Source organism: Teleopsis dalmanni, chromosome 2 (genome assembly GCF_002237135.1).
Source record: "Teleopsis dalmanni isolate 2A chromosome 2, ASM223713v2, whole genome shotgun sequence".
NCBI lineage: Eukaryota > Metazoa > Arthropoda > Insecta > Diptera > Diopsidae > Teleopsis > Teleopsis dalmanni.
In genome coordinates, this window is record NC_051847.1 from 197,040,134 (window position 1) to 197,068,058 (window position 27,925).

A 27,925-nucleotide genomic window follows, 5' to 3' on the forward strand; every position below is an offset into this window, starting at 1 on the left:
TTTACCTGCTAAGAACATTTTTAAGGAAATTTAATTTAACAACCTTATTTGTTGAGGTTTGGATTAGGATGCAGGTAGAAACTAAAAGATTGGTGACTCAATTTGGGTTCATTATGAAATCACAGATGAGTAAATAATAATTTTGTCAATAGATTAGCGGATTTTAGGGTGTAAATCACTTCAACGATAATAAGATAGGTTGGAGTGGCTGCCTTTGTCCAAAGCCCATTTTAGTTCAAACAATAGGCCGTTGTGTTACTATTAATATGATACAATATATAAAATTTAATTGTCTATAATATATAGCTAAGGTTCTATTAGCAGAAATTAATAAATTTTTTATTTTCTTTTTTTTACAGATAAACTTAAATATAATTAGATTATAAACAAATGGCAGCAACAAGTGCTGGTCAGCAGCAGCAACAGCAACATAAATTAAATATCGCTGTGGCTGCTACAAATGTTGCGCCATTAAATCAATTTGCTAATATCACAAGAAATCAACAGCAACAATTGCAACAACAACAACAACAACAACAACAACAGCAGCAACAGCTAGCACAGCAACAACAACAGCAGCAACATACATTAAAGCAGCAAACAATGGCAATGCAACAACATATGCAACAACAGCAACAACAAATGTTGCAACAACAGCAATTGCAACAAATGCAATATCAACAACAACAACAAATGCATTTTGAAATGCAACAACAGCAGCAGTTGCAATTGCAGCAGCAACATCAGCAGCAACAACAACAACAACTGCAACAACAAGCACAACAGCGTCAACAAAAATTTGTTTCGCGGGTCGTTACAAATGCCAATAATTTTGTGCTGCAACAGCAACAGCAACAGCAGCAACAACAACAACAATTACAACGCCAACAACAACAAAATACTTATTCAACTGCTATGTTGCAACAACAAAGCAAAACAAATGTACAACAGCCGCAACAACAACAACAGCAGCAACAGCAACAAGCAAAATTAAGTACTACACCAACATCAACACCAGCCACGACAACAATTGCACACGTTTTACCACCAACAATTGCCTCAAGGCAACATCTTCCCATTGCTAATGGTCCAAATAATGTTTCTAATAATCAAAATAATGTTGGTAATAATGCAGTTGCTGCAACAAATGGCAATATTGTTGCTGCAACAAATGGTAATGAAAATGTTGTTAAGGCAAATTTAGCACCTGGCTGGCGACGGCTTGCCAATAACGATGAAGTTGTTTACATTAGGTAAGTTAATATTGCTAGCTTCATCTTTGTTTTAAGCACTTAACTTAAATTTTATTAATATTATTTTTCTGTTTGCAAATGAAATCCTTTTCTCCACTCACTTAAAGCGAAGTTAATCCTTAAATTTGTATTTAATCAGTTTTGCTGCTAAGCAATGCTAAATCTTCTTTGTTGCTGTGTGATTAGAGCCAGTAAACAACACACACACTTATGCAAAGTAAACAGTGTAATAACAAACAACACCCAACAATAGTAAAGTAACTCAGCAGTTAAGGTAATGAGCCAAAATCTCTTTTTAAACGCATTAACCTTGACATGTCCTAAATCGTTCTTATAGCAGCAACAACAACACCAACAAAAATAGTAGAAAAATAGAAATAGTAAAAAAAGAACCAAATATCAACAAAGTGAACTGAAGCAGTATAAGCAACATCAGCTGCAAAAGCAAAAACAAAAGCAACAACAATACTAACAAAAATAAATGCATAGTACAAAAAACAAAAAATAAATAAAATGTCAACAAAAAACACAATACTAAAAGCAATGTAGTACTTATAAGCACCAACATTGGCAGTAGCAGTGAAAGAAAGGAAGAAAGAAGCTATAAATTTTTGCCTACCACAACAACAACAATAATAATAGTAATGCCAACAACAATAACAACCATGACAGTAATAAGCAACAAAAATACACCAAAATACTAAATTTGCTTTGTTTACGTTGAAATTTGCTTTACAACAGCCTCCCTGCACTGTGCTTGGGTTTCGGTGGGTGGTCGGTCGGTTGTACGGTCGGTCGTTGGGTCAGCTTCTCAATGATTTTCTTTTTTTGCTTTATGCTTTGAATTCTGCAAGCTTCCTTTTTGTGCGTGGTATGTGCGCTTTTAAAACGCACTTGTTTGTATTTGTATTGGTTTTGTTGCTCACATAAAAGGATCAACTGCTAAGAAACCATAAAAATGATTAACAACGCAAAAGTTTATTTGACGCATAAAGGAAAAAGGTCCTTTTCCTTTAACGTTTCTTATGGTAAAAATTAGTACCAAAAATTATGGGTTGAATTATACGAAAAACTTTTCAGTTGGGTTTCACTACTTTTTTTGTTGGTGTTTTTGTGTTTTTGTGTTTATCGTTTGTGTTGCTCAATTTAAGCAATAAAATTTCTATTAAATTTTGTTATTTTTTTATTTTCAATTTAATTTAATTTTTCATTTAATTTTATCGATAAGGATACGTTTTGGAATGTTCTTATTTTACTTATTTTTTATGAGAGAAAAGTATTTAATGTACTTTGGATTATATCAATTGTTCTTTTGTTGCGGAAAAGAGCAATTTTTAAGTTTTCCGTTTCGTCTAAGCAAAACGGATTAATAGTTGGGAGAGGAAGGTTTTATTCAAAAACGTATCTCTTAAAGAAATAGTTTGCAATAAGAAAATAATTTTTCGACTTTAATATCAAATTTAATTACGAAAGAGCATTTATGTATAAATGTTGAGCCTTTTCCATGATAGACCCAGCTTTGATAGCTGGGGGGTTTCCTGCAGAGTCCTAACCATCTCACTGACTAATTTGTGTATTCCTCATTAGCATTGTGATTATTCAATGACTGATCTAAGATTTGCGTTCGTGATTACTCTGAGATTAGTTTGTGCTAAGTAGGGGAGCCTGAAAACTTTTATGTCAACGTTCTTAAAAAAACTCCATGGCAGTATAAAGTCAGGATTGCGAAATATCTGTGAAATATCTATAAAGAGATTGTTCTTTTTTTATGAACTTCAGCATATGACTAAAGAATTCAAAATAAAGATTCACAAGTTTCAAAAAGTCAAAATTTCACTGCAGTCCCAAATAAATGAGTGAAGTAGATCGAAGGAAATGTTGTGGTTGAGTGATTAGATCTGCATAATCAGTTGCAAATCCGCTTATATTTTTCGATATGAATATGATGCATTTTGCTAGCTATGGTTACTACTAAACAATATTAGGGAGTTGATTTGCTCATGAGAGCATTTTTCAAGAATTTTTAGTGAAAAGACTCTGCAGTGGCTTTTATAATCAGGTGCACATGCGTTTCAGTTTCCAATATGGGTAAGGGGGTATTTCACAAGCTTAGTACCTTACTAAGCAATACTAGAGTGTTGATCTGCTCATGAAAGGCATTCTTGAAGATTGTGTGAAATTACCGTAGGTTAATATTCGTGCTGCATGCGGACTTTTTTGTTGATTGACACTGTTTTTACTTCACATTAAAAGTTGTTATATCAAAAAACTGAAAGTACTTATATTATCCCAATTAGTCTGAGCTACTTTTTCCAGCCACTCATTAGTTTTAAGTTTGAACAAGCTCCACAAAGGACCGCAGAAAGATTGTGATCCAATATAATATGAGGCCGCCCCTTTTCTTGCTAGTTCATCTGATTTTTCGTTTCCCTCAAATCCGCTGTACACTGGAATCCATTTTAAGTGAACCCTGTTCCCTTCAGCAAGGTCTTTGAGAAGTAGAAGGCATTCCCACACTAGTTTTGAGGTTACTCTAAACTATATTACAACAAAATTATTTATTTTTAGTTATTCGTAACACAAAAAAAAAATATTTATCACAAAAATGTCAATGGACTTTTAGTATAAATTCCAATTAAAATTTCTAACTAATTCATCTCTTAATAAATTGTGTCTAGCGTGAAATCAAACAATAATAAGTCACTAAGACTTATTTGATTTAAAAAAAATCTATCTATTGATCAACCAAAACAATGACTTGATTGTTTTCACATTCCTAGAAGCTATTTTTTATTGCTTTATGGTGTTAAATCATAGTTCAAAGCTATAATATTTTAACATTAATCAGAAGCTTATGATTCTGAGATTCACGAGTCGCATTCTATTGACTTTATTCAGTTATTTTTTTTTCTTTTTCATAAAATCTGAACAAATAACAGGGCAATAAAAATACCAAACCGAACCCTATAATATTAAATATACAAATTAATTTTCAATTTTAAAATAAAATTCATTTATTTGATTAAATATATATTTATGGCTTAATAATGTGTACTTAAGAATTCGTTGGAATTCCGAGCTGATAGCAGTCAACACCATACCAGATGATTGCAATATTATATATTTTTTTGTGGATAGAATGTTCCCAGTCCTCGTGTTGTGTCATGCGCAAATTAAAAGCAAAAATTAAAAAAGAAGAGAAAAAAGCAAAAAATCAATTTATCATTAAAAAAAAATTCAGTTAAAAAATAATAATTTTATATATATTTAAAAGGTTTTGCTGTATAAAAAGATGTTTCCCCTACCACAGCGAATGAAGCTTAACCCTTTAAAGCGCTACGGCTACTTAAACATCCATCATAAAATGAGTATTTGTTATTTATTACTTATACTTTATGATTGTTGTTGTTTTCATTCTTGTTGTGTTGTTATTGTTGTTGTTGTTGCTGTTGTTTTGCTACTACTGTTGCTTCTGTCTGTTGGTTTTTTAAGTTTATATTTTTTGTATTTAAAAAATAATTTCTTTTTTTTTGTGTAATTATTTTTGTCTACTGCATTGAGTATCTTATTTTAATGCAAATATTTACACGCACACATAATTTGTATCTGAGATATCAACTAAACTCATAATTACAAATAATTCAAAAGCCGCAAAGACTTGAGGCCCTTGTGTATCTTGTTTGTTTGTTTATTTGTTTCTTTGTTGATTTATTACTGTAGGCTTATGTTGTTATTGTTGTTGTTGTAATTGTTGTTGTTGTATGTGGCACGGTATGATATGTTTAATCGTTTGCAAATATCGCTCTTCATGCATATTGAAGCGTTCCTACTGCGGCTGTAAATATTGTTGCGTTGTAAACATCTGCTCCAAACTATTATTTACATTTGTAAATGTTATAAAACTTATGAGGAAAATCAATATTGGCATTAAACTGAACTAAATTGGAACATCTCAAGTAGTTATGTTCACCTCATTCACATTTACACATTTGCACATACAATGCGTTCTTGCCATTGCAAGCTGCAAAAGTAGTCCAAGGTTCCAATTTGATTGCGTTTACATATCGGATCGCATGTGTTCGAAAGGAAATTGTTACAAATTTATGAATAGAATCATTTGTTCTCAACTAGGCTAAAGCTTTTTTTTCCACACAAGTGAGGTCTAGGTCAAAAAAGGGTTGTTTCATTATTTGCTATTACGACGTAATACAGTAAATGCGTAAATAAAAACTTATTCTTACAGGAAACTATCTATTTACTACGTTTTAGTATTTGACGTAGGTTAACGTAAGCAAAATACGTTCTACTCATATTATACAAAACTATATTGTATTATATATAACACATATCTGCTTTTGATGCGTTTCTATCCGCATGAAGCGATAGAATTATAGCTAGGCAGTTACGATGTCTATATGTCTAAAATAAAGAGTCTATATATTTAAAATGAAAATACATGTAATTAAAAAGGCATCATCAACCTTGGTGATAATCAGTTTTGATCTTTAAAACAATTCTCTTACATATTTTTATACTCTTTGTGATGTCCTTCCTATATAGAATATTTAATATCAGTAGAAAACTATCGTATTATCCTCGGTGATAATCAGTTTTGATCATTTAAGCAATACTCTTCCATTTTTTTATATTCTTGGTAGATCCTTTCGAATTAAGTACATTAAATATTAGTTAGTCTGCTTTAACTCCATTTTTTTATATTCTTTGTGGTGTCCGCACTATTCAGAATATTAAATATTAGTAGATAATCATCATCAATATCTTTGGGGATAGTTAGATTTGATTTTTCAAGCATGTCTCTTTTATTTTTTTAATATTCTTTGTGGCGTCCTTCCTATACAGTATATTGAATATCAGTAAATAATTATCAATATTATCCTTGATGATAATCAGTTTTGGTCTTTCAAGCAATCTTACTCCATTTCTTTCTATATTTTCTGTAATATCCTCCCTATGAAGAATATTGAATATCAGTGGATAATAATCATCATTATCTTTGGGGGCAATCAGCTTTAGTCTTTTAAGCAATCCTCTTCCATTTTTTTATTTTCTTTATGGATTCTTCCCAATTAAGAAAAATGATTATAAGTAGGTTTACTTTGACATTATCTATTTATATGTATCAGTAACGTCCAAATTGTCTTCTTCCTTTTACTTTGTCATAACATATGTTTTTTAGGTGAGCTTTATGCTCTTGCAACGTAGCTGGTCCACTTTTGCACTTGAGATTTATACTGTTTTATATTTGATGAAACAAATTTGTTGTTATCTCAACCGTAATTATTTATAGAAATGAATATGACTATTTCAAAATCTTTAAGTTTATTCGAATTTACCAGAAAACAATTTTTTTTTGTTATCTAACTTAGTCTGTGAGGCTTAATATAAATAAATAATCTCATTTTATTACATATCATATATTCCTATAGATATTTTCATTGAAAAAATGACCAAGAACATGAATGTTAGTATCCAAACTACTCAGCAAAATAGGTGATCTTCGCTAAAATTCTTTACTTCCGTTTAGGAGAATTAAAGCGAGGGAGAAAATATCTGCCGATATCTGTTTCTGTTTTTTTTGTTTGTTTAAAGTATTAAACAATAAAATTAATACAATAAAACTGATGCTGATTGCAATATTTTATTAGTGTGAATCATATGGAGTATATATAGAGAAGGAAGTCAAGGTGCCAACTATTCCCAACTCTAATAAATCACAATACATAATTCATTAAATTTCATCTTTGCTGTTAGTTGGTGTCATTTATCTTTATTTATTTAATTATATTTCTTATTTATCTTAATAAATATCTTTATTTATTACGATCCTCATGTATTTTTCTTAAAAATCCATGTGTTATAGTTGACCTAATTTCTTTTTTGTACAGTTACTTACAAACTACAGAGAGACAGTAGTTACAGAATACTTATTTAAGTATAATATATATATAATACTATATTTGAATTATATATATAATCCAATGCTTACCAGAAGTAGATGAAATTCAGAAAATAACTTTTTACCAATCAAAGTTCGATTTGCTAATACATTGAGTAATAATAATTTTAATTTAATCTTAGTTAATTTCAAATTATTATAATATTTTGATGATATGCTCTATAAATTTTAGGTTTCCTTGTAATAATGAATAAGATTCTTTAATACCCAATTGAACTGAACAACTTACTCATTGTTTTTGAGTTTCAGATATTTATCTTTATATTTATAGGTTACCTTATAAATACGATATGGTGTATAAATTTTAGGTTTCCTTGTAATAATGAATAAGACTCTTTAACACCCAATTGAACTGAACAACTTAACTTATTCATTTTTTTGGGTTCCAGATATTTATCTTTATATTTATAGTTTACCTTATAAATACGATATGCTGTATAAATTTTAGGTTTCCTTGTAATAATGAATAAGATTCTTTAATACCCAATTGAACTGAACAACTTACTCATTATTTTTGAGTTTCAGATATTTATCTTTATATTTATAGATTACCTTATAAATACGATATGCTGTATAAATTTTAGGTTTCCTTGTAATAATGAATAAGATTCTTTAATACCCAATTAAACTGAACAACTTATTCATTTTTTTGGGTTCCAGATATTTATCTTTATATTTATAGATTACCTTATAAATACGATATGCTGTATAAATTTTAGGTTTCCTTGTAATAATGAGTAAGATTCTTTAATACCCAATTGAACTGAACAACTTACTCATTGTTTTTGGGTTCCAGATATTTATCTTTATATTTATAGGTTATCTTATAAATAAGATATGCTGTATAAATTTTAGGTTTCCGTGTAATAATGAATAAGATTCTTTAATACCCAATTGAAATGAACAACTTACTCATTGTTTTTGGGTTCCAGATATTTATCTTTATATTTATAGGTTATCTTATAAATAAGATATGCTGTATAAATTTTAGGTTTCCGTGTAATAATGTATAAGATTCTTTAATACCCAATTGAACTGAACAACTTACTCATTGTTTTTGAGTTTCAGATATTTATCTTTATATTTATAGATTACCTTATAAATACGAATTAGGGTTTTGAGTACCAAATTGCACTGTACAACTGTCTTCAACTACACCTATTTGTACTAAATGATGTATGAGAAGATATTTTCGGGTCTCGAATATAATTAATTATCAATATTTCAAGTATTCAATTCTCCAATAATTCCCAAGAAAACGTGTTACTTCCTGTTTATTTGTTAGTTATTAATATTTCATAACCATTGACTTTGAACTAATTTATTTTTAAAAATATAATTCTTATCAACAGACAAATATTGATAAATTAAATTATTTTTACTCAAGTGCTGTGGGTGCACGGCTATAATCGACTTTAATGCCAAAACAATTAGTCAAAAATCTAAACAAATAAAAGTAAACAAGAAGAAGAAGAAAAAATGAAAAAGAAAAATTATATTTATTTTAAAAAATTGTGTTTACATTAACGAATTTATTTAATAAAGCCTTTAGAACTGAGAAGTTAATGTCAACAGTGGATTATAAGGATTTTAGTATCAACACTTGAAAAATAATAACGAGCTTGTTCGACACACCCATACACCCATACATCCATACATGCATACATCCATACGTATGCAAACACTTAAGTATAGTACATCGACCGTTTGTATTCCCGGGTACATTCTTCTATGAGTTCAAGTGCATCTATCTATCACTGTGAAGCTGCTGTTTCCAGTCGCAATTATGAACACAAAAGGCAACAAATTCATAACAAGAAAATTTTATTATGCAAAACTAAATTTAACGCCATCTTCAGCTGGCAATTACATAATCCACAGCATAAACATCACAAATGGAGAAACACCCAACTTTCGTCGAAAGACGCGAGTACTGTTGGATGTGTTGCTCAGATATTTTCCTTTAGTAATTTTTACCATTTTTTTTTTCTTATGAGCGAATGCTACGAATGCTGTGACGTAATTTGTCACTTAATGTGCTGCCTGCCAGCACACTTAAATGCATGCCAAACATTAGCAAAAGCCACAGTCACAGTTACAGTCACAGTCACAGTCACAAGTCTTATACGCATAAGAAGAATACGTTGACGTTGGCATTGGCCACGGATACGTATCCGTATCCGTGCGCTGCGTTTTGGCTTAAATTGAGCTTCTTTCCAGGTCACGCCACACAAGGCAAAATTATGTTCATGAAATTGCGAAAAATATCATAAATCATTTATGCTATAACAGCTATACACCAACAGCAATAATAGCAACAACAACAGAGATCACAACAACAATTCGTAGCAACAACTTCAACCTTATAAATGTCAGCAACATAACAATTTTGCGTATTGACTCCGGCTGGCATTTGGTTCAACAAATGTATCTTGGCAGTATAGCACCGCATAATTTTTTTTTTCTTTGTTAGTACTGTTATTGTAGTTGTTGTTGTTGTTGTGGTGATGGTTGTTGTTGCTGTTGTTGCAATACAAAAAGCATTCAAAGTCAATGTAGCGCATACTGACAAATCTCAAGAATGCGGAATAGAAGTGTAAAAACGTTTTGTTGTTGCTTGTTCTGCATCACAGTTTGCGGAATGGTGTGCAAGCCGCCCAAGTATTGGAAGAGAAGAGTCTTGCTGAGCGCTTTGTGATTTGGGAACTAAGAACTGGGAACTGGGAACAACGATTATAGCCATGAGATTTTCTCATTCGCTTCTACATTTTGTGTGTTATGTTGCGTAGGTAGATGATTGCACAAAGTACAAAATGTCAGAAGATTTACTTTATGTATCTTTTTTTGTTTTTTTTTTGTTTTTTATTTGGATTCTTGTAGTTTTGCTTGGCTAATGTGTTATACTCTACGTAGGTACTTTTAATTTCTTCTTCGAAAACACCTGGCTTCGTGTCATTATACAGTAATTTAAAGCAAGACACAACACATAGTGCCGATTTTGTGAGAAGATAATTTAGATAATTGCAGTCAGCACATTTGTCTTCTTGCAGCTTAAAATGCATTAAAGAATTTAGTACTACATGGGTTTTAAGTGTAGAAATCAGTAGCTAAAATCTATATTACTTAAGAATTAAATAAATGTCTTATATGGTAGTGAAATTTATGTTCAACAGACAATACATATATCAACGGAGATTTAAAGGATTTTTAGAATATAATCTGATTTACTTAGAAGATATACAGGGTTAGCTATATTAGATAGGCTTATCTGGATGCACGTGAGTGTTTTGTTTGTAATTTTATTTGTTATGTTTGTAATTTTAACTGTCTTATTTGTAATTTTAGCTGTCAATTATTGTTGCTTTCAATGCAAATTAAAAATTTTGGACAGCTAAAATTACAAACAAAACTTTAGTGTGAATCCAGTATTATTTGTTTAACAAAACACTAAACCTGAACATGATTTACTTACGTGAGATACATAGTTAGCTATATTAGATAGGCTCACTTTCTTAACAAAAAAAAAATAAACATCGCATTAATTTCGATCCAATTTAAAAATCATTTAATTTGGTTTAAAGAGACTTGATCACCTACTGACGATTATATACCGCTATTAGTGACTACCCATAGACCGAATGGCGTACTGTGCCCTTTTCTTTTGGCATTTCCTATCGTATTATCTAATGTATCGGTCGCTATGGCGACAATTACGTGGGTATGTTGAATTTAAGATTGTCTAGCATCCTTGGCTTGTCGATGTGAACCTTTTGACTTCAAACAGACCCAGAGATAGAAGTTTAAACAACTTGTTAGAAGTTAAGTTGTTTAAACAAATAGTGCATCAACAGTTTTCCTCTAAGATGGCGCGCCTTTCCCAATTAAGTATATTGGAACCAATTTGAAAGGTCTATGAACTTAGCTATGTCCCTAATTTTAAAGAATGACAGCTCTGACAGCTCTTAATTAGAAAAAGGGCCGTAAAGATTTTGAATCTTCTTCTAGCCAACAAAGCAGACCTTGATACATGAAGTGAAGTACAGTTTCATCCACATTATCCGAGTTATAGCCATGATAAAAGTCGTTAGTGGTTAATTAATGTCTTATTGCATTTTTTCGCAATACACAGTGATCTTTCAAAATCGATATCGAAATTAAGAGTTGGTCCCGCTTTAGTTGAAATAGTTGGCTGGCACGAATTGTATTCATTTTGGGGCTCGTAATAGAAGTATTGATATATAATATACTGTACTGTGGCGTGTACTAACGTATCTTCCACTTTATGATATGTAATGCGCTTGATTCAACTCAAGCACACTTCCAAAGAAGTTTGTTGATATCAATTAAACTAAATTTTCTCTAGTTAAATAAATGTCCTATCAAATTTATTTGACAAACATACATACTATAATCTGTTTAATACATCCATTTTCTCATTCATACTCCTATATGCATACAATAAGATAAATAAAGGCATGGTAAATACTTCGTATTTTCTACGTTCCAGAAAAATTCTTTTCCTGAAAAATTTTCCACTTACTATTTTCCTAATTTTCAAAAAATTTTCCACTTATTATTTACTATTTTTGTATGATATTGCGTAGGATGTATTTTTTGCAGATGGCAGTTACATTTAAAAAGTATAATATGAAATATACAATAGCTAAGACCAGGAACAGGAGCCACAAAGAGTTTTTACAACTCATAAATTATAAAATTTTTACCTTCTTAGGTTTTCTATTCTAATGAGTTTATTTGCGCTCCGCAGGACTTCTGTCTTCAGTGCACAGAAAAGGGCGACTTCTGTCGGTAAACGTTCGTGCTTCTTGCTATGTTGTTATGACTACCCATCATTTTGAGAGTCAAGGACGTTTTCCAAACTAACTTCTCTGAAATGTGATTTTCTTCTCCGAGTATCTGTCCTCTTCCTATTGTCTACTTACTTTGCCATGCGGTGAAATTTTTCTTAATGTAAAATTATAATTTCATTTTATGACTTAACTTTTTGCATTTGCTGTCTAAAAGTTAAGGTGTTGTTCAAAATTATATTTGTTTGTTTAAAGAATTATGTAAAAAAAATAATAATAATAAAAGTTAATTGAGAAAAAACAAGAGAATTATTTTTCATTTATTTTTTAGTGTATTTTTGCTTTATGTGAAAAAAAAAAAAATTAATTATTATGTGCAAATTTTATTGCGCGAAATGTAATATTTTTGCACTTAAAAATAGATTTAAATTGCAGTATTTTTATTGTCTTTATGTAGTCATAAATATTTATCTTTTACTTCTAAAAATGTTTAATATTTATCTAAGAAGTGTTGTTAATTTCAAAAGTGCTTATTTTTTTTATTATTATTGCTTTTTTCACATTTAAATGATATTAAATTGCTTTATGGCATCATCAAATAAAGTTTAATTATTGTAAAAAATATTGCGACATATTTAAAGTAGTAGAATTAAATATAATACTTGGTGATTTTTTACTTCCTTGTAGATAAAATTAATGGAACTACTATTGCGCAGGCGTTTTTCTACATAAAATCACACTTAAATCACATTAAATAAATATTACTAAACTGATTAAAATTTTTACACAATTATTTATAAACTTTTATTATTGTATTTTATTATAATATGATAACAAAAAAAAACTTTTAATGTATCACAAGTCTAACACATTATTCTTTAACGTAGTGATAGTTAAAGCTAATAACGTAATTTGTCTTTTTATGATATTAAAAACTACATAAGAGAAAACGTTAGCTTTGACTATATCGAAGATTCAGTTCACTTCAATCATAAGGCAAACAGATCTCCATTGAGTTAATATAAGGAACATTTTCAAACCATTTCTTCATTCCTTTGTCCTATGAGAACCTACGCTATTTTTTTTGTTTCTAGGTTCCTTAAAAATAAGTGATAACAATTAGGTGCTGAGACTTTTCGTATTGCATATCAATAATTTTAATTTTTCCGCTTTAAACAGAATACGGAGTAACTAATCACAGATTTTAAACACAGCTTACGAATCGCATCTGCCAACGTGACGCAATCCTTTACAAGCAGAGTACAGTTCTGACACGGAGTTCTCTCTGAAAAACAACGAGAATTTCAGTCAATACAGCACATGTTTATGTTTTATCTTATTTATACAGATTATTCTTTTTTTTTTTATATTAGTATGTATACATCTTATAATTGTCTCACTTAAAAAGTTAATAGGATGTATACTAACCATTGTTAGGCTAAATTCATCTTTCTTCAGCAACAGCTTTTCTTCAGCTTTTCTTATATCTTTTGGTCTTTATTAGTAAAGACAATTATTTTTATCCTTTAAATACACTTTTGCAATTACTTTTGCATAGGAGTTAAATCTCTTATCCTGAAGCATTTCTTTAGGTCTGTAAAGAGGTCGTAATCTGTGAATTATACACAGTCTGCAAATTGCGCAGACTAGGGTCGTAGTGAATAATGTCGTAGTCAGGACTGTCCTAAGCGGAGAAAATATATTTTTGGTAATATTATTAATAATATTTAACTTTTTCGGTCGCTTTGGGCAGCTTTTTGACGGTTTGCTATCTACTCAGCTGATTGCCAATTTAACTCTGGAATGTAGTTTTGAAATTATGTTTTATGTTGTCGATAAATAAAATACTCTACATTCTGCTAAAATTGAGTCCAAAACTATAACACTGACGTCTACGTTTTTGGACATTTTGGACAGTTTTCGTTGATTTACTAATTACTTAACTGCTTACTGATTTGACTTTGGATTATAATGATAGATCTATGTGCTAGGTAATTGTTGAATAAAATGCAAAATAAATATTTTGTGTTCATCAAAATAGTAAACCCTAAACCTAATCAGCGACGTTTGCATTTTTAGTGATTTTGGACAGTTTTCGTCAGTTTGTTTTCTACACATCTGACTGCCGCTTTCACTCTGGTGTGTGGGGACAGATCTTTGCTTCATCGATGTTATTAGTTAATCTATCGCAAAACGCTACGCATTTTAAACCGAGCTTACATGAACATTTAGGGTCAAATGTTTCTTCAAAATTATAAATACGTTTCCGTCTAATGTCTTTAAACTGCCAGATATCTCTTAAAATTTTCAAAACGATGTAGTGGTATTTTTTAACCAAAATACTTACTCTTATCTGTGTCTGCTTTGCTATATTTAAATTCAGTAAAGAATAAATAGTTGATTTAGACAGACACCATTTTAAAAGACACTATCACACATCCAACCTTCCGTTGACACTTCCATAATTTTCGTTGCAAGTCTGTCTTAGTCAAGACAGACTTCTTTTTCCGACTATCTTTTTGTCAACTAAACTACTTCCATACTGAATATACGCATTCCGAATAACAACATATAAAGTATCTCATAAACACTCGCATTGTATACGTCATATGAAAAACATCAGTCAATGGCAGTCTTTATTATAACATCAAACATTTCCCCACTTAAATGAGTTCAGGTGCAGCTGCAGGTTATTGATTAATAATGTGCACGTAACATGGGCTAAGCTAAGGCTTGCTTCTTCATTGAAATTAATATTTTTTTATAAATTTTATTAAAATTTCATTAATTTTTTATTTGTTGCATGCATAAAATCTTTTAATAATTAAACTTAACGCATAATCAAAGTCGAGTCATCATTTAGGTGACTTCACAGCCAAGACCTCTAAAAAGAAATATATTGTAAGCAACAACAACAACAACAAAAAGTATCTGGAAAAAATGATATGAAAGGAAACCTGAAATTGAAAAGTTTTATTAAAACTACACCAAAAGACTTACTTTACCAACAGCAGCAGGAGCAGCCAACGTTCGTAACGTACGGCATTGCACACTGTATATATTGTATGGTATATTGTCTTGGTTAAAAGACCACTTCATCTTAAGCATGTTCGCACTTTCATTTAATCCCAACAAAGCACGTTAGCTACTTTGAACATAATTTTTTCGTGCTTCTTCATATGCTGGCATTGCGATGCGCTACAATGTCAGTGGGTAAACTGGATTTCTAGAAAACCTGTCTTTATTTAGTCGCACAAGTTTCGATTGAAAGTCATTCAAATAAGGTAATTGTCCCTCTTTTATTTTCATATCGTGTCATATCTAGAGTTGACAACCAACTAATAGTTTGAAGGAATACCATTGAATCTGCTTCTGGTTTTTATCTGATCCACCGGGTTAGCAATTAGTTTAGAGGGTAAAAACAGTAACCAGAAGTTGTTTAAACATTATTACATTAATTATCCTTTTTGTCTTTCAGTTGTTATTTTTACACATTTTGGTGATGAACTATAATTACTTAAGATATGTAACTATAAAACTATAATTACTTATGACATGTAAGAATAACATTGTAGGTATGTAAAAATGACATGTCTATGTTTACTACTACGTTGCTATTAATAATTATCTTACAGACTAGGGTTGCTCCTTAAAGACTATTAAAGTATTAAATATTTCGACTATTCATAGTTTCACACTGCGTATGTAGCTATTCTCTGAAACTAAGTAAAAGTTACCCTAAAATTTGCAATCTTTACTATCCCTTCATTATGTATGTGATACTATAACCTTATGTGTTTTGACACTTATATTCGAGTATAAAAGTTTATCGAGCACTGGTTTTTTTATTTATATCTACTGCGTATCATTATAACAAAACACAGAAAATACTAAAGGGTTCTTTATCTTGGTTTTTTTTTGAACCGCATATACTCTATTTTTAAGGGTTGTACTTTGAACTTCTCTAAAACTGCGTCTCCAATTGTTTCTACTTCTTTTTATTTAAATTAAATAACCACAGACAAATAAGTTAAAAAAAGGCTGGCTTACCAATAAAAAGATTTCAATTAGATGGATATAAGATATGATTTACAAGGAACACTACCACATTGTTTAGGTAAATTCGATATAATGCACATAAAGCCAGTACCACATTTTTTAAAAAATAAAAAATAAATAATTAACATAATTTATTAAAGTGATGAAATCTCACATTCATAATATTACATTGTCTATTGTAATAAATTGATATATTAGATTGTATGCATATCTATTATGAAATAAATCCCTTCACACTACTTACGCAAGCAGTCAGTTAGTCTATACGTCGTATAAAAATATTCAAAAATTAAAGCAACAGCATTAAAAATGTAAAAAAAGAAAAATATAAGTAAAAATTAGAAAAGAATGAAATTAAAATAATTTTCTAAATTATAAACTCTTACATTGACATTACCACATTGTGTATGCATTTATAAAATAATAAAATAAACCCTTTCACTTTACTAAACCAATTAGTCAGTGCTTGTCATATTCAAATAAACAGAAAAACAAAATTACAGCACTAAAAATGCGGAAAAAAATAATAACAAAAGAAATACAGAAAAAGAATAAAATAAGAATTTACGAAAAAATGTACCATTAGAATTAAATGATTTTGTACCAGCTATTGTATAAATAAGAAGCATGAAGACAAAAAGGTAGATCAAATAGAAAAGAAATTTTATGATAGTTAGTTAGATCTTAACTTCATCAATCTAAATCAATTTCTTTTTTCGAAGATTTAAGTTAATTTTATTAACATTGGGTTTTATATATTCTAGCAACTATTGATGTAGGGGAGGCATTTGAGCTCATACTTTTTTTATATCTCATTACCTGAAAGATGAAAGTACCTGAAAAAATTTGAAAGTTTTTGAACAGTTGTCAATTACAACAACAAAATAATATATCTTTATAATAAAACCATTATTCTCTTTGTTTTTTCCCTTGAGCTGGAGAACTCTTTAAATATTCAATTATCAAAAGTAATGTATCTGAACAATTTAATTAAAAATTTGATGATTTTCTTTCTTTTTAACATGAAAGATAACTACTCAGTAATGTATATATTTATTAATAATTCAATTAAATATTGTTTTCAGTGGAACGTGGAACTTACTTGAGCCTTAAGAGTTTGTGCAATCTTCTAATTTGACAGTTACGAGTTCTAAGCCTGGTACTTGCATTACAAACAAATTATATACGAACTATAAACTAATTAAAAAACTCGAATATTTCCTAAGACCACTGATCGTGAGTACTTGGCAATACTACAAACAGCGTTGTATGATCAGCCAAATTTTAATAAATTAACTAAAATTTTTTGTTGTTGTCTCTTCATTTCTATTCGAACTCATCAAACTTTTAGATAGTTTCTTTTCGTCATAAAACGCGTCACTTTCTATAAAAAAAAATTAACATTAAATATTTTTTTATAATTAGTTTATTTAGCGTTGTCATACAATTCCCATATACCTATCCAAAAAATATCTTAAAATAAACTAATCGAAACTTTTTTCACATCTCATCTTGATGTCATTATTTTAAGTTACATCGTTTTCATTACAAAAATAAATACTTTTTTTCCCATATATATTTTTTATTTTTTTTTTCCCTCAGCCTACAGAGTTTTTTAAAGTTATTTTATTAGCTAAGCCTCTGCCCGGCCGTGTCATGTAATAAAAACATATTCTTGAGTACATTCATTTCGCATTTGCGGTTAAATTTTATTAACCACAATTTTAGTTGTTTACCTTTTTTGTTTATACAAGCAATTTCAATAAATAAACTAAAGGCACAAATTAGGGAATCAATTCCATGGGGAATAATTGTGAAAGTGTAATCGAGCGAGCGCACTTCAGATATCAGCTGCATGCTTGCGTGCTGCAGTCAATGATTCCAAACACTCGTACAAATCTTCGATTTACTCGCCATGTCAGTTAACATGGAGCAGCTGAGAATTGGGCTTCAACGCACACAATCGACCGATGATGAGTTTGGTGTGACTTCATGTTGAAATAGTAAGCCAAAAGCCACCGACCTGTTTTAGTTGCAGTATTTTTTTTTGTTTATATATATACATTTCTTTTTTTTTATTAAGTTTTCTTTTAATTCCGGTTTTGGAGATTCATTTTTCAGCTTTGTATCTTTCGATATGTACGCAGTTTTTCTTCATACTTTAAGGCTTATGTCGGATGCGCTTATTCTCTGAACGCAGCTGGATTTTGTGAAAAATGCTACTCTACTACTCATGTCCGCTGCGTGATTAAAGTTGTCTTTATAATATTGCACAAAGAGCCCTATATATGAAGTTAATTCCTAATTTTATAATTAATTATACAAAAACATAATTACATTTTTGTAATTTCACTAATTTTTATTTTTGTTAACTTTTAACTTTTAATTCACTTGTTCTTTCATTATAATTGCTACAGCTTTTCTGCTACCATATAATATTCATCAGAAGAGTAAGAATAGAAAAGAAAAGGCAGGAACAAAACTTTAGTTAATTTATTGTAATTTGGCTAATCAGTCAAAATAGCTTCTTTGTAGTCATAAGAAGTCTAGATTTCGATAAAAATAAAATTGAGGTATCACAAACATTTTTACTCAAAATCTCTTTTCCCTTTACAAAATGGAATGAGAAATTTTTTTCAATTCAAGTCGATTTCTTTGAAACCCCAAAATTTTTTTTTGCGAGCATTGGGTCTTCTTTATCTGATCTAAATTCAGTTAGTTTTTTTTTACCTTGGTTTTATGTCAATCATTCTCAGAGTGTGCTCAATCTATTTGAACTGTTTGTTAGGGAATTTCTTCTTCTATAATTACATTGAATTGATGGTGGAATATGCGTTTTAGATTGTGAGAACTATAATTGTAGAGTGAAATCTGTGGAAGAACTGTTTAGGCGTTACTTATTAAATAATATGCTATGAAATGAAATAGGCTATGATACAACCTAAAAGACCGATTGTGCGACAGGTCTTATTTAGTTGCTAGCTAAGTAAGGGAAGGGGTTTGTGTTACATTATGATATATTAGGGGTTATGATATTAGGTGCAATATCTCATAGTAAATAAGAGCAGTCCGTATTATTTTAGAAGAATTATAGTCAAAATAGTTAGGATAATGTGTACCACTAGGTTTCTTTATAATCTTAGATTTTATTTCAAATAACGGCTTGCTATAAAAATGTGTTTTAACAGATTATTAAATATGTTTATTACAGTTGCGTAGTTTGTTGTCATTGGATATCAAAATATCATTGGATAGTTTAAATGGTTGCTTGTGATTTATTACCCAAACAAGGTTTGCAATTAAAATGTGTTTTTTTGATTTAGTATTAGACATTCTAACTGCACCTAAGCAATTTGACATTCTAACTGCACCTAAGCAATTTGATATCTTCAGATGTTAAATAACTGAGACTTGCTTGACAAATGTAAAAGCATTTATTTGAGGTTACACTATTTTTGCAGTCTTCGGCTATAATTGGAAATTTTTTTTTTTCAAATTTATTTCGCTTTTTTTATTGAATCTTCTAAAAATCAACTTAGAACTAACCATAAATTATCACTATCAATTGCTGTATTAGAAGAGAAAATAGTTTGCTAATTGTCCTTTGCGAAAGCTTCGTGCAATTTCGTTTCCATGTCGGGCATTATTCTTGAATCGCCGGGTTTATATAGTTTCTTTTGAGTGGCTGGGTTCCAGTGCTTTGGGTAAGATTACTTGCAAGTGGGTTTAGGTGGTATTTGAGTTTAATTTTGCACTTTTGTGTGTTCGAAGATCTGAAAATACATAATATTATTAGTTCTTTTTCTATAGTTAATCATTTTATGTTTTCTTTTGAGTTTTTAAAAGAGTTTTAATTAATGGAAGTAATATATTATTCTCCATTAACTTTAACTTTTTTTGTTAATTTTTTTTGCCGAAAGTGATGTGTCTCTATTTTAAAGTTAGAGGGGTTTGAATAGAAATAAAGAGTCAATAACAAAAATTTTAGTTCATATATTGAAATTTGGCTGAATATACAATGCTCTTTCGAGTAGTGCTAAGTAAGTCATCAGTGGTCTTAAAAAATATTTGAATTTTTTTAATATTAGTTTATAGTCCGAATATATTTTGTTTGGACTGCAATTGCTAGGCTTAGAACTCATGCTTGTTAAATTAGTAGCGTTGCTTAATCATGTTTTTCTACAAGTAGCCAGGGTTGCACAAACTTTTAGTCTTGTTTAATTTTTTTTGTTTAATTTAAGTTCATTATTCCGTAAAATCTGATTTTTCTTTATCTAAAATTGCAAGAATACTTAACAATATGTTTTTTCTTTGTATTTAAAAAGTTCTTTGTTTGATTGATTTATTTGGTTTAAATATAAAATTACAAGAAGCTTAAATGGGCTATTTATTTTCATATAAAATATACTTAATTATTTTCTTGTCTGCTTCTTCTTTCGTATTTCTTAGCAATTATTTTAATTAGATCGCAGTTGGAAATCATAATTAAGCGTTTTTAAACGAGCTGGAGTGCCCTCAAATCCCATCACTTCATCAACTGCATTTATTAACAAAAAGTATCTGAGGAACGTTTTCAATTATAAATTTTTAATTGAAATGTCGCAACAATGCGGCCAATTTGGAACGTGTGTTCCCACATCATATCTTGTCATATTTTGAATGTCTTCTGCTCGTGAATTTCTGCTGTGTCTGCCTGCGTCCCATTAAAAACGCATTTTGTATAAATGCTTTTTATAAGACATAATTTCACAATTTTTTAATATAATTTTTTTAAATTTTTAAAAATTTTTTATTATTCATTTTTTGAATTTTGAGTTTTAACATTTTTTCTTTATTTTAACTTTTGTCTCTGGTTTCGCTTAACCTTCGCCTCAATTTGAGAGCAAAAATTAACACAAATTTGAATAAAAAGACCTCAACTGCCTCTTTCAGTTTCTTTCAGGTTTTAATTTTTTTTTTTATTATTTGTATTTTTATTTTTATTAATAAATTTTTTATTATATTTAAACGTCCTTTTGAATTGACTGCTTGTATAGGTTTTTTATGACTCCTATCAAAATTCGTCCTTGTTTACCTTTATGCGCTGCATTGCGTCTCTGAGGCTTTATGAATAATTTTTTGGCTGTACCTGTAGTACGTAAAGTATTTAACGATGCTGTCTGTCTGTCTGTCGGTCTGTCTTTTGTACTGCAGCTTTGTTATGAAGACACAATACTCGTATTAGTACTTCAATGTATTTAATTATATGGATATGTATGCATAAATAAGCATATCAGCATTATGTGTTTTTACTCAAAATAATGTAATCAGATGCAACATAAGCTTCAACATCTTTTTAATATTGTAATAAACACATATTTTTTTGATGTTTTGTCAGACCTCTATATATACATATTATATATATATATATATATTTATATATGTGTATATGAATTTTAATAAAAGGGTTAATTCAAGTTTCTGTGCTATAGTTGTCAGTTATTAACTGCCTGGGAATTGTTGTTTGCTTGTTGATTGTCTTTCGATCTCTTATAATATATGTCATCTTTGTCGTAAACATAGCTTCTGATGGAAACTGATGGAAAAGATAAAGAAAATTGTTACAAATAAACATGAGATTACTTAAAATTTATTAAAATATCCACTGTCAGTTTATGAATAAACAATATGTGTGCTCACTCTAAATACATACATAGATGTCATGATATATATATATATATATATACAAATTGCATGTGATTTACTCTACATATCCAAATGCAAACACATATCATTTGCAGTGACAGTTTTCAGGCCATGCACAGGACAGCTTCTATAAATGCTATCAAGTCATCAAGGATTTTTCGTTGCAACAAACAGTTCAGACTGCTAAAACACCAACAAAACCAAAAAAAACATTTTATAAAAACAAACAAAAAAAAAAGATAGAAAACAAAAGCATAAACTATAATGTCCAACATAATTGAAAGGATGCTGCAAGACAGGACAACATCGCTAGCATGCCCTTTGAGGCAGAAGTAAACTTCAATGACCTTTTTTATGCGCTGAAAGAAATATTTTTACATGTTTGTTCGCATCTTCCTATGGCGTAAGATAGTAGAATAAAATATAAAATAGAAGAAATATTACAAAAATTATTACGAGCATAATAAGAAATAATAAAGCAGAAAAGTAGAAAAATAAAAATACAGGAAATAAAAATAAGAGCAAAGAAATGCTATCAAGATTTGGGTCGTTATGCATGAAATATGCATAAGAAGACAATGTAGTAGTTCGACTTTCCTTATAAGGATAACATTTTTAACTATGGAACGCACAGACAATATTTACATACAGATTTACATAGATAGTTACACATTTGCACGCATAGTTTATGTGCATAATTTGTCCTCTCAGACTGGTGACTAGTCACATATATACAATTGCATTTACATAAATATATTTCATTTAAAGACATATAAATATTACATATAATTTTACTTATGTATGCATGATTTTTATGGTTATTAGCTTACAAAGACATATCAAGTGATTTTATATGAAGTGAAGAAGAAAAACTTACTTACACTTGAGGTTGCACATAGAATACTTTTAGAATAGATGAATGCTTAATTTACAAATAAAAGGCATAACATACTATATAAATATAAAGTTGAAAGTATTAATAAGTTTAAAGCTAGCAATTTGCATTGTTGTGTCAAAAATAAATTAAGGCAAAGGAATCGAAATTTATTCCACAGACCTCTAATTTTTTGTAAATTCTGCTATCTTTGCAACTTAATTACAATATTTCAGGCAGAAGTTTTTGTAAGCCTAAGAGCCTGTTATCTTATTGCAAGCATAAACTTTCAGAAAATGCAATTCTACATTTTGACTGTTAGTTAGGCAATTTCAGTGGCCTTAAACTCTTTTAAGATAGTTCGCAAATGTAGACGATTTAAATCTATAAAGCAGTAGCTTTACGTTAACTGTAATTGGGTCTCTGAATATTCAAATACAGCAGGAATCGAGCGTGTGAATGAGCTATTAAGATATAACACCTCTTCTATGAAACTAACTGTTGATATATATTACAATAATTGATATATGACAATTATACTTTTGTGTAGGCAAATAGGAATTGGACTCATATTTTTTGCAGTAGCCAGATCAAGAGCTACATGGGTTTTATATTCCAAATGTAGAACCTCCAATTAAGTACTATATAGAAGTAAATCGTATGTATCTAAGATAATATTGAAGCTAACAGTACATTGGACAGCATGGACCTAGGCTTGGCTTGTAGCTGCTGTTAACACTTTGAGTTTTGTTTTACTTTTTCAATTGAGTTCATCACTAATATCTGCGCTTAAACTACATAAACCGTAGTTTATTTTACTGCATGAGTTTAAATAGAGTAGATAGACTAGTTAGATAGTGTTTTTCTCATTTTTAGTGCTGTTAGCTGTAATTTTTTGATTATTTCACTTCTTAGTACCAGTTAGCACTTTCGATCGAAGGGTTTTTTTTTTGTAACTTAATTATTTACTAATTACTTTTTTATAATTTATTTGGCTTCAATTTAGCAATTTATACAAGGTGTGATATTTTTAATGATGACAAAATTCGTTTAGTAAATTATTATTTCAAATTATTATTTGAAAGCTCTTTTTAGTAAAGGCTGTTTTTTTTCTATTTATTATTTTAAAGATTTTTTAATATTATTTTAAGATTAAAAAAGTAAATATTGCGAAAAAGTATCTCTAAAAGTATCTTCATTTCAACTTGTTCTAAATAGATATGAGTTGAACTATTTTTAAACTTTTTTCGCTAAATTTATATCTGTATGCATAGAAGCTTATCTTTTCCCACGGCACCAATCATTCTCACTGTTTAAGTAACGTAGACTTTTGCCTTGTTATTTCTGAATTAAAGTATTAAGTACGCTATCGTTATCACAGAGGGCGTGCTAGTGTTATATAGATCATTGATAGTATTTCACTGGTTTAACCCCTTTAACCCCTTAGAGTGCAACATGAATATAGAAATATTTCAAATCCAAAAAAAAAAAATTCACAAAAGGCAACCCTTGCAAAGATTCGTCTTGATGTCAATTTAAAACGGTGCGCCTATATATTTTCAAAATTGATTGATTGATTGGTTTTCTTAAAAAAAAATATATTCTCTTTTTTAAAAACCCTAACTATGTGTGTCTATTTGATAATAGCAGATAAATTACAAAGGGTTTTAGAGTACGCATTGTATTGTAAACTTCAGTGTTAAAATACTAAATTGCGTTGACGCGTGCGGATGGCTAATCAATATTTTCAAAAGGTTAGGAAACGCTTTATATGATTTGGAAAATTTCAATTAAAACCAAATTCTAAAATTTAAAAAAAGAAAAAAAGAAATTTGTAAATTATAATTTTCATTACAGGAATTTTTAATAAAATTGTGTGCACATGCATAGTTGATATGATTAGTGAGTTCATATCTTACCATTTTAAACGCTTATTAATACTGATTTCCTCCGTACGTCTATATGTACCACGAGTGCTATGAGAATGTACGTACTACTCCTTCACTCATGGAATTACTTTCGTATAAAACACAATTTGGAAGTTTACCAAAATGTGTAAAGTCAGTGGTTGTATGGTACATCGAGCTAAGTAATGTATAATATATATGTCTGAATAAGTGAAACACGTATGCTAAAGCTGCCATGACGACGTCATCAGGAGCGTCATTGCCATTGAGCTTATCTGTGTATATTTTAACACATTTGAGAAGCCAACATGTAATACCAAACGTACTCGTAAGCAGTTGGGAAAATAACCCCAAAAATGTTATTTTAAGACATGCAAAACAAATCGTAGCCAACTTAAGTCAACTGAAAACAAAACGTAGACTCTCCTTACTTCAGGACATACACATAACTACAGCGTCATATGCAAAGGTTGGTTAAGGACGATGGTAAATAGATAGTGTGTAAGTAAGTTTTGGGGCAAAAGACGTTTTGAAATAAAACAGCAAAGGTGAAATATGTTTTATTATAACTTTGGCAACTTGACAGCACACACAAAATAAATACTATCTAGTACAAAAAAAAAGGTTATTACACACCTTGAAGCATTTTTGTAGCTACCACATGCAAATATTGTTTATATCTAGATTTGCTAAAGGAAAAAATATCTATGTTACGATATTTGTGTATTTGATATATCAAATAAAGTATGAGTCTAAATATATGTGCATGTATATACATTCCTTATACTGTGATGATATATCACATATTACAGCTTGTTCTGTAGTGCAAATGTTAAAAGTTATATTAAAAGATATGTACAATAATCTGTCTGTCTTAGGTTGTACAATAAATTCAATATCAAATTGGAAATACATATTGTCTCTGTACATTTGGATATGTTAGATCAGAAATGACAATCACACTGTAAAATAATATTTTATATTTTGTAGATATATGCAGATTTTGTAATAGAAAGTGCATAAATTTAGTACCTACTAACATATTAGGTACCGTGTAATATTCAATTCATACCCCTATATTAAGTATTATTTCACATAGTAGAAGTTTCGATTGCTGTAGACTACCACCCACAATTCAAGTAGACTTTTTAATAGCAACTTTATTTATTTGTTATTAATACACACAATTTATTTGCAATAATACAGGGTTAGACGAGTGAAGTGTTATCAATTACACACAGGTATATCTGTCACTCTGATATTGCCAACTACGTGAAATTCATACATATAACAGTTGTATAGAAATAGATTTCTATTGTTAGTGAGCTCAAACACCTCAAAGTGAATAAAATGTTTGTCTATTGTGTCATAAATCGTTACATTAGTACAGGCAGCGTCGACAAATGTTATGGTGGCTTGGAAGGAGAAGGTTCGACTTTAACGAAATTTTCATCGTAGTGGTAAATAAATGACTAGATAACTAAAAATATCCGACGCCTATAGGCCAAGTATCCGACGCCTATTCCAAAATGAGCTCAAGATAAAGAATTACAAGTTCTAAAAGGCACAAGAACTAACAATGAAGCAATAAAAAGTTGTATTCAAAAGAGCAAAGAAGTTGTTACCTTGCACGTATGTAACGAATTTCCAAATATTTTATCTGATGAGAAAAATTTCTCCAGTTCAAAAACTCTCAAAATGATCGTGTTTACTTAACTAAACGCATTGCCGAAAATTTGAGACTATGAATGGCCACCCAAAGTAATTTTCTATCTCAAATAATGGTATGAGCAGCTATGATTACTAATGGACGCTCTTCAACCGTTTTCATCGAGCCTAGCGTTAAAGTCAGTGCAATTTATTATCAGGAAAATGTTTTGGAAGTTACTTTAGAACATGGACGTTCCAACAAGACTCGGCCCGGTCTCGGTCTCATAAAGCTCGTGGGAATCGAGATTAGCTAAAAAATCATGTTCCACACTTCATTTCGTCCACATCGGATTGCCAGGACTGAAAACTATGCCAGTATCGATGCGCTAAAGTAAGCCTTTGTTCAGGAATAGGTGAAAATACCGTAAGATCATACTTGTGAATCATGTAACTTATTTTTTAACCGTTTGAAGACCATGGTAAAGGTAAAAGGTGTTCACATCGAGCTAGAGTGTATGAATTCTGAAATTTTGATCATTTCCTGAAGTTTTGTAATTTAAATCAATAAAAAAATAATTTTACACAAAAAATATATGATCATTTTAATAGATAACACTGTAGAATTTTTAATAGCAACTTTATTTATAAGATATTATTACACCCAATTTCTTTGCAATAACTCTAAATAAACGAATTAATTATATTCTATATAGAACATCAGTTACCTGTATAATATTAATTTCTAAAAACATCTGCCTTTTACATTTTAATTATTTTTTCTTAAGTATTATAAGCCCATCTTCAACTACACAATAATCACTTTCGGCACATAATAAACTAGGGTCTTCCACTTATGGCTGCTTAAGTCTGCATTACAACCGGCGTTGAATCGCTGCCCTACTACGTGTTTTAGTAAAGTATACTTCATGTCATAATAAAGTAAAAAATCAGCCATAATATCGCCACACCCATTTTGCACAAATCAAAGACAGTTAAGAATGTAACCGCTGCCGCTGTTCTGTCCTCATCTGCTGCCTCACATCTCCATTCATTGTCGTCTTCAAAGGTTTTTTTTTTTTGAAATTAAATTAATAAATTGTAGCTTCTTGCAAACTAAGAAGAACTGCGTACTTCCAAAGAACACAAACGACACTTGAATATGAAATTTTATTAAAAATTCCACTTAAACTCGCGCTGGATGTCAACTTCATTTTCATCAACGGAATCAATTGCAGCGAATAATGAGTGAACCATCAACCAAACAAGCAATCACTCCGAAATTATTCCAAAAAAATAAAAAAAATTGATGAAAACTACTGCAGCAATAAAGCAACAAATAATGTCAACAACAAAAATAAAATTATACCAAGACTGACAGTTGAAGAGCAAAGAAAATTATTATTACTGGAATGGAAAACTAAACAGAAAATAAAAAACATCAGAAAATTATGAATGTTGAAGTGAAAATATCTGAGAAGGATACTTCACGGGTTTCATTAAACGGCGAATGTGAACTGCAATTTAATTTATGCGATGGGAACGTGTATTTTTTATTGCATTTTGTGACAATGCGCAGGGTGTGTTGAGCTCAATGATTATAAATCATCGTTTAATAGGATACCAATGAGTACAATTCTCGTAATCGACTTAACATAAATATTTTAAAAGCATAGACGTTAGTGTCTCTGCCTCTGTCTCAGTCTCAATGTTTG

At 29.9% G+C, this 27,925-nt stretch overlaps 1 protein-coding gene across 1 annotated transcript in view; it reads left to right on the forward strand.

Moving 5' to 3' along the window:
* Positions 1–849: 849 nt before the first annotated feature.
* LOC119676513 (probable basic-leucine zipper transcription factor N) overlaps positions 850–27,925 on the forward strand; it is a 94,519-nt gene continuing 67,443 nt past the window's right edge. The window contains exon 1 of the mRNA XM_038087752.1: positions 850–1,253. Within this exon, the coding sequence (XP_037943680.1) occupies positions 916–1,253 (338 nt within the window). The 5' untranslated portion in view covers positions 850–915. The remainder of the gene's footprint in view (positions 1,254–27,925) is intronic.